The 9,315-nt window shown below is 34.8% G+C and overlaps 1 protein-coding gene across 1 annotated transcript in view; it reads right to left on the bottom strand.

Moving 5' to 3' along the window:
• The window catches only part of CAPZA2 (capping actin protein of muscle Z-line subunit alpha 2), a 55,402-nt gene that overhangs the window by 4,500 nt on the left and 41,587 nt on the right, over window positions 1–9,315 (bottom strand). Inside the window, exons 6-8 of the mRNA XM_017535061.1 lie at window positions 7,806–7,885; window positions 3,537–3,615; window positions 1,476–1,547 (exon numbers count right to left, since the gene is read on the bottom strand). Coding sequence (XP_017390550.1) covers window positions 1,476–1,547; window positions 3,537–3,615; window positions 7,806–7,885 — 231 coding nt within the window. The remainder of the gene's footprint in view (window positions 1–1,475; window positions 1,548–3,536; window positions 3,616–7,805; window positions 7,886–9,315) is intronic.

Here is a 9,315-nt window from a genome sequence, read left to right as displayed (position 1 = left end):
AAAAAAAAAAAAAAAAAAAAAAAAAAAAAAAAAAAAAAAAAAAAAAAAAAAAAAAAAAAAAAAAAAAAAATCAACAAGGAAACAATTGCACATACAATGGAATGAATGTATGAAATAATTCTGTGGAGAAACAAAACCAAGTTCAAAAATTCTTAAATTTGAAAGATGAGATTAAAAAAAGCTTCATTTAATCATGATCCAAATAGCTACTGAAATGAAAAGGTACAATACAATTTAAAAGTTAGGTACAAGGTCACAGACCTAAATGTTTAAGACTAAAATATTATATAATACTTTTAGAACACGGGAGTATATCTTCATGATCTTGGGTAGGCAATGGTTTCTATTAATATATCAAATCTCAAGTGACAAAGAGAAATCAAAACCAAAATCTTCTGTTTTGCAAACAGTATCAAGAAAGTAAAAAAACCACCACACAGAAGGATGAAAATATTGAAATCATGTATGTGATACACTGGACTTGTATCCAGACTGTATGAACAGTTACAACTCAATAATACAAATATGAATAATCAGGAAATGACCAAAGGATCTAAATAGGTATTTCCCCCCAAAAGATAGACAAATGGTCATAAGCACATGAAAAGATGCTCAAAATCATTAGCATCAAGAAAACGTAAATAAAAATCACAGTAAAACACTACTTCATACTGACTAGGATGGCTATCATCAATAGGACACATTTTGGAAAAAAATGTTGAAAAATGGAAACTCTTATACACTGCTGGTGAAACTATAAAATGGAAAACAGTCTGGCAGTTCTTCAAAAGGTTAAACGTAGTTACCACACGACCCAGCAATTCCACTCCTATGTATATACCAAAAAGAAATTAAAACGTCTATGCAAAAAATAGTACACAAATGTTCATAGCAGCAAAAAGTAGAAAACAGTAATGTCCATCAACAGAAGAATGGATAAAATGTGGTATGTCCATACAATAGAGTATTATTTGGCATAAGAAGGAAAAAACTACTAATACATTGCTCCAAAAAGGATGAACGTTGAAAACATGTTAAATGAAAGAAGCCAGTCATGAAAGACTATATATTATGATTATATTTATATAAAATGTCCAACACAAGCAAATCCATAGAGTCAAAAAGTAGATTAACCACTGCCTAAGGCTGGGACGGTTCTGGGGTAAGGGCTGGGTAGAATGGAGAATGACTGCTAATGGTACAGGGTCTCTTTTAAGGAACATGAAAATGTTCTAAAATTAGATTGTGGTGACTGCTGTCCAACACTGTCAGTAACTTACAAAAAAAAATGTGAAGCTTACACTTTAAATAAGGGAACAGAATGGCATACAAATGATATCTCAATAAAGCTGAAAAAGAGTTAGGTACAGGTACTTTAACTTGAAACAGAAACATTACTTAAAATGTTCACTCCAAAACTGTTCTGGTTTCACAGAGGTATTAGGTTAAATTTTATTGTGGAATTAATTACTTACAGACACTGTTAGGGAATCTTGTATATCTTTATGACTCACTAGCTGAACATTACCATCTTCATAATAATGAACCTATTAGGAAAAGAAATTACAGAAACCACATTACAGGAATCAAGATGCTCACTGCTTCAACAAGCATATCGATGCAAACTGACTACAAATTTCAGCTCTAGTCTAGACTTCTCTGCTGAGCTTCAGAACTTCTGAACTTCAGCAAGACTCTCCCTGCCCTCGGCCTAGTGATGAGACTAGTTAGAAATATTCCTGTAGTTATTCAGGTAAGGCTTCTATTGACTTGACTGCTGAACATTTTTGCCTCATGGTCATTCATTCTACTGGTACCTAAAACGAAGATGTCCAAATTTGAGCTCACAATATTCCCTCCCAACTCTGCTCCTTTTTTGTGTATTTCCACCAATCATTTAATTCCCCAAACTCAGACACAAATGTACTCAACCAACATTAACTGAGTGGGTGCTATAAACACTGCTACTACATAAGGTTCTGAGGGTACATGGCTTTTAAAAAGACACAGTCCCTGATCTCATATTTCAGCACAACATGGTAAAGGTTAAGTATAAAGTATGTTAGCAGTACTCCAGATTCTCTCTGAGGGTTAAAAAAGAACTCAGCGTATTTCAGAGAGGATTAGAGGTATGTGAAGTTGAAGAGAGTAATAGCTGGAGAAATATATACAGGGAGCAAACCAGTCAAATCTGGGCCTTGTATGTCATGCAAATACGTCTGGACTATCTGGTAGATGACAGTGTACCACTAAATGGTCTTACATAGTCAAGTAACCTATTCACATTTAAATTTTAAAAATTATCTTTTTTGACGGCAGTGTGAATGTCAAAGAGTCCAGCAATTCAACAAAACAACAATCATATGCTAGGTACTATGCTAAATGCTGAGGACTGTACTGTAAACCAGACAATCCTTGCTCTCAGTAAGCTTTGGCCCTACAAGTGGCATTATTTTAGAAACTGCTGTAATTATCCAGGTAAGAGCCACTGAGGCCTAAGTAAAGAAAGAATCATGCTGATAAATAATGACTACCATTCATTGCGTAGTTGGTGTTTGTCTCTGTTCTAACCCTTTTAGCCATATTAACTAATCTTCAAATAGTCATGTAAGCTTTTTAATTTTCTTCAAAGATGAAGAAACAAAAAGAGCTTAAATGACTTCCTGATGTCACACAATTATTAACTGGCAGAGCTGGGACTCAAACTCAGGAAGTCTGGTTTCAAAATCCACACTCTTAACTTCTATTCTCTCGTTCCTAAGGGACAGGCACCAAGACATAAAAAAGCAATGGAATATAAGACTAGAAATCTATACTGCAGTCAGATGCCTAAGCAGCAGTCTGATTCACCCTTATTCCTTTACAGCTGCCTAGCACAATATCTTTCATGATAGATGCTCAATAACTGTACTAGATAAGTGAACCAAAACAGAAAAATATTAGTCAATACATTCCTCTAACTTATTTAATAATACTTATATTCAGATACTTGGTCTTAGTTATCAAACATTCTTCTATATAAACATCTGAGCTTACATGAAGAGTCAAAGAATCTAATTCTAGTAGGTTTCATGTAAGAAGCCAAATATGAGTACAGAAGATATTTAAAAGATGTATGTAACATGTAATACACACGTTAGTACACCCATGTAATATATATTTATACTACACATAAGCATATATATTAATATTACACTTCACCAAACCCCACCTAATTCAGAGGAGAGAAAGTACACAACTCAAACTCAGAAGATGCCTACATGAACAAACTGTATCTGAAGAGCAGACCAAATGGCAGCATCTAATTTTAGCTGTGTTTTATAATCTGTCAGCTATCCTTGCAGATTTCTGATGACTAGGGAATGAACTGCAAGCTTATTTAAAAGATTTAAAACAGCACTACTCTTTTACCCATTACCCCAAAACAAAGACCTAGAAAAGAAATTTATATGATGTACTATGAAAATGTAAACTTAGGAATTAGTTATCTGTCCAGAATCATCTGAAGATTAGTAAACAAATTTTTTATTTCATACCTGAATTTTCAAGATGCCAACCACTTGAGTGGTTGAAGGAGTGATTGTAAACTTCCACTCTGACCTCCAACGACCATTCCTTAAAAATAAAAACAGCAGCTGTAAATAAGGTAGGGAAAATAATTTGAATCAATTTTAAGTTTTAGATTATATTTCATGCTACAGTATGAGAGAGTGTGGGGGATGAACACTGGACATTAATTTTTAAACACTGAAATAGTCAAAAAGAATCAAAGGTTAAGTCCAGTTATGATATATATTTAATTTAATCTTTACCCTTACAGATAAAAACTTACATAATGGATTTAATGCCAGAATTCTAAAGCTAACGCTTAAAATACAATTCGGGCTGGTGTGTGTGCAGTGCTGTTTGCCACTAATTGATCATAATCAGTTAACAGGTTTCTTTGTTCCTTCTCCACTTGACTAGCCTTAAAACAAAGCAAAACAAAAACCAATACAAAACTCAATTGAAAATTACTTTGGAGAAAAATTTTAAGCTATTTCTTCAACTGAATCACTTATATTTCCAACATCAATGGAATAAATGTTTAGATTATCATTCAGTAGATGATACTGATTTTATAAATACACTCAGTGTAGTTTAACATCTACAGAACATTACAAAGTACCATACAATTTAGAAAGACTGGATAGTAAATGTTATACAACACTCTAAGGAGGTTTTGGTATCTGGAAATAAAGGGCTATAGTTACTAACATGAGTTTTTAAAAGTTTTCCAATTTTATGTTTAAAGTCTCCAGATAAAAGACATATCCTCTTTCTCTGCTCCCGAAATGATTTTTGGCATTAAAATACATATTCATCGTTTGAAACTGAGAAATTACGAACCACTGGTATGTTACTAATTTTTGTCTACCAGTGAATTTTATCTTATTTTTATTTTTTAAATAAATTCTGGATGAGTAGTTTAGCTTCTGACATTCTATTCTTCTGACAAGCTTTCCATGGTAACTTTTTTTTTTGTCTCTGCTCTCTGCACACTAAGGACATTCTGATATGTTAGCTTTTTTTCAATAGTATATAATAGTCACAAGGTAATGAATCACTATACAGGCTTTTGCTAGACAGTGATTTCTGAGTTCACTATTCATGCAGTCTACCCAATCATAAAGCCTATAGATTGACAGTACAAGTACGCTGAGTCTTCCTAACCCCAAAACCTGAAATGCTTCAAAATCTGCAACTTCCTAAGCACTGACACAGTGCTCAAAGGAAATGATTATTGGAGCATTCTGAATTTTTAATGTTTGAATTAGGTATGCTAAACCGGTATGATGTAAATATTTAAAAATCTGAAATACAAGACTTCCTGTCCTAAGGATTTTGGATAAGAGATACTCAATTTGTATTCTCATACTTAAAGTTACACTGAATATTTGAAAACTATTATTAGAACAATGTATATGTTCTACAAAATAAAAGATAATTTCATAACATGTCTTGATTTAAGTGATTCATCCAAGATTTTTCAAAGAAGTTGGTTGGAAAAATAACATGGAGGTTTATTCATTTTTGTTTCATGATCCTACAAGAAGTATTCCTTTTATTGAGGTATTAGTACCAAGCCAACTACTGAGTTATAAGCATATACAATACTGATTAAGATAACATACAGTTATATCATCATGGATTGTGAAAAGAAAAGAAAGGAAAAGAATTCCAAACCAAGAAGGGTACCAAATTGGGAACTATTTCAAAAGACTCTTCCAAAGTAATCAATTACTATCATAACAGTAAATGACACTGAGTAGATAGTAGTCTTTCACTGGCAGAGTAAACGGCAAGTATGTCCTAGCCTTTACTTATATTCTGCCCCTCTCTTTTACAAATACGTATTCACTCAACAAACATTTACATTAAGCCCCTAATACTGCTCGAGGCTGGAGAAATGGTAGAAACCAAGAAAAGAATGTCTCCACTGAAATCTAAGAAACATCCAAGACTAGTTGCTTCTGATTTTTACTCTATTTATATTTTAGATGAACTAAATATATATATTTTTTTCTTCTAGAGACAGGGTCTTGATTTATCACCCAGGCTGAAGTGCAGTAGTGTGATCATAGCTAACTGCACACTTGAACTCTTGGGCTCAAGATATCCTCTTGCCTCAGCCTCCCAAGTAGCCAGGGCTATAGGCATGCACCATCATGTCTGGCTAATTTTTTTTTTTTTCTAGAGATGGGGTCTTACTGTGTTGCCCAGGCTGCTTGAACTCCTGGCCTCTGGTCATTCTATTGCCTTGGTCTCCTAAAGTGCTAAAATTACAGATGTGTGGCTTGAAGTATAGTTCTTTGTATTAACTATTTAGATTTTACTGAGACTACTGTGCCATGATATTATCACTGGAAAAATCCTATCAAAGCATATAAAATATATTTTTTCCAGAAAGTGAAAGTCATTAACTTAAGTGATACAATGCTTATAGTGATGGTTTAGGAAAAAATTACCCATGTAAAGTGAAATAGTGAGAACAGAAAGCTCAATGACAAGTTGGGCACAGTGGTGTGAGCCTGTAGTTCCAGCTACTTGGGAGGCTGAGGCAGGAGGACCACTTGAGCCCAGGTATTTGAGGCCAGCCCAGGCAAGATAGCAAGACTCTGTCTCTAAAAAGAAAATAGCTGGGCACGGTGGCTCAAGCCTGTAATCCCAGCACTTTGGGAGGCCGAGGCGGGTGGATCACAAGGTCAAGAGATCGAGACCATCCTGGTCAACATGGTGAAACCCCGTCTCTACTAAAAATGCAAAAAAAGAAATTAGCTGGGCATGGTGGCGCGTGCCTGTAATCCTGGCTACTCAGGAGGCTGAGGCAGGAGAATTGCCTGAACCCAGGAGGCGGAGGTTGCGGTTGGAGTGAGCTGAGATCGCACCATTGCACTCCAGCCTGGGTAACAATAGCGAAACTCCGTCTCAAAAACAAAAAAAAAAAAAAGAAAAAGAAAAGAAAATAAAACCCAAGGACAGGCATTTTCTTTATTTTATATATGTTAAAGCTCAAAGGAATTATATTTTTAAAAGACAAATTAGTAAATTTATTATAATATCTCCAGTGTATTATAAAAAAAAAGTAACAAGAATTTTCTTCTAGCAGTGGTTCCATCTCAACAAGATTGATTTTATTATGATTTCCTGGCAAAATAACATAAATTAGTAACAATTTTATAAATATTGATTGCTTCAGGATTCTAGCAGATTAATGCTACAAGATTTTAGACCCACCAAAGAGAAACTACACTTATATTAAGTCCATGAAAGTAACTCTACATGCAGGAACCTTTAGGGAACTTCGGCTTGTCATTAAGGCATATGTTTACATATGGAATTGATTTCCTTCAGTGATCAATCTGACTGCCTCCAAATATTCTTGGTTAACCTTGCAACCTTGTATTTATTTCTGAGATGGCTAAGTAATAGAGCAACCTTGAGCCATGAACCCAACTGGCCCATAGGGGTTACCTGTTACTTTATCCTTAATAGCACCACCAACTAACTTGAGTCAAAGACTAATGTACTAACATGTAAATATTATGACAATACTTATTTTGGTGACCTCAGCATGTTAAGGAGGGATAAATGTAAAGATTTCATTCAATTGTGGACTTGTGAAGTCTTAAAGAACCTCAGAATTTTATAACAGATGCTGTCTCAGAAATAGTCTTGCCTAATAATAAAAAGGATCAACAACTTGTCAAAGGTCCAAGATTAGTAGGGTAAATCAGTGCTCCTGAGAACTTGATGTTTATAAGGGATAATGGAATGATTTGTACACAAAATTACAAGGCATGATAGTAATCTGCCTCATTGTATAAAACATGTCATTACTTCCTCCCATTGGCTAACCAAGTACAAAGCAATCCTCTATTTCAGAGTCACAAAGTTCACAAAAGCAGCAACATTTTTTACTCTATAATTACCTCTGTTCTCCTCCTCCACATAAGTTTCATTCAGGAACGGCCCCTTCACAGAATGAGCATATGGACTGCCAACTGGTGTTCTTATAGGCACACATGCTCCCTCAGGATGCTGTTTGCCAGTCCCACACTCTTTTCACTGAATGTCAATGGATTTACCACTACCTTTAATGATTAGGCTGTTGAACAAATTTACCTTCCTTATAACAAAAGGCTAAAATTTTATATCATGTCTAGATTGTTCTTAATCATAAACAAACAAGGTATAGCCAAAGCAAGAACTACAAAGACTTAAATCAATGCCCAAACTCCCCCAAACCCAAACTTTTAACTTACCAAAAGTTTTTTGCTTGGAACTGATGGCTTTCTATGCATGCAATAATGGTTTGCTGTCCATCTATTTTTTTGCCATACACCTTATTGGCAAAGAAAACAAGCATAGGAATGAATTTAGGGCCATGGAATGCCAAACTTGAAACATCTATAAAATATTGCAAATTGTACAGTACTTTGACAGGAACACATAAAATACAAAGTAGGCCATCGTTCCAATATAGTAGCTAGAAAAACATGTTCTCAAATATTCGTACTTAATCAAATTATTAGACCACAAGAGGACACTAAATGAAATATAATTTATTAAAATTAATTATACTGTAAAATATTTACAAACATTCTAGATCATCTGCTTTCATAAGTATATAATTTATTTTAAACATACAGATACTAATCTAGCTGCTTCCATGCAAGTAAAAACTGGACCTGGCTTGTGATTATCAGCTTTGTTGACTTCACAATCTTAGCGGCTACTGTTTCTCTAGTCATTTAAAAGTATTGGAACAAATGAATTTACTTATAACTAAGAAAGGTTGTTAAGAGAATGCCTGTGATGTATCACAATGTTATTTCACTCCCTGCCTACTGCTCTAACAGTAATAACTAATTTGTCTTTCAATCCTCTAGAACAAATGAAGACTCTAACAAGTACTCTCTTACTCTTGTTGAGTTATTCCTCCAAAACAATCCTGATAAACAAGTTATAATGCAAGTAATATATAAGATATTTAAGGTTATGGTACAATATTTCTCAAATAATTAGAGAGTTAGATACTTAAGCAGACCACATCAATTTCTGTCCTAAGAAACTTCCAAGAAAGAAATGGGATATGCTACTGGTGATATTAATAATGTTGAGAAAGCAGGTATAAACTGGGATATATGGTAGTGTTAAGGTTGGAGGGGTAAGCAGAGGTCACATACACAGGGTCTTTAAGCCACCTTCAAAAGCCTGGCGTCTAAGTGCTATGGGAAATCTCTAAGGATTTCAAGCAGGAATTTTGATGAACTGATTTGCATTTCAAAAGATCACTCTGGTGATGGAAAAGGCTACTGAAGCACAAATTGGGGGTGCCAAAAAAGCTTGTCAGGGTACAAATAATATTATGAAATTAAAAAAAAAGAAATTTATTCCTACTACCATATGTTGCATTTTTTTTTTTTTCTGAGACAAGCAAGGTCTCACTCTGTACCCCAGGCTGGAGTGCAGTGCAGTGGCACAATCTCAGATCACTGCAATCCCTGCCTCCTGGGTTCAGGTGATTCTCCCTGTCTCAGCCTCCTGAGTAGCTGTAATTATAGGCACTCACCACACCTAGCTAATTTTTGTATTTTTAGTAGAGACAGGGGTTCACCATATTGGTCAGGCTGGTCTCAAACTCCTGACCTCAGGTGATCCACCTGCCTTAGCCTCCCAAAGTGCCAGGATTCAGGCATGTGCTACTGCACTCAGCATGTATTTCTTGAAAATATAAAAATAGGCCGGGCGCGGTGGCTCAAGCCTGTAATC

The sequence above is a fragment of the Cebus imitator genome, unplaced genomic scaffold (genome assembly GCF_001604975.1).
Source record: "Cebus imitator isolate Cc_AM_T3 unplaced genomic scaffold, Cebus_imitator-1.0 Scaffold90, whole genome shotgun sequence".
Taxonomy (NCBI): Eukaryota; Metazoa; Chordata; class Mammalia; order Primates; family Cebidae; genus Cebus; species Cebus imitator.
This window is presented reverse-complemented; position numbering and strand designations above follow the sequence as displayed.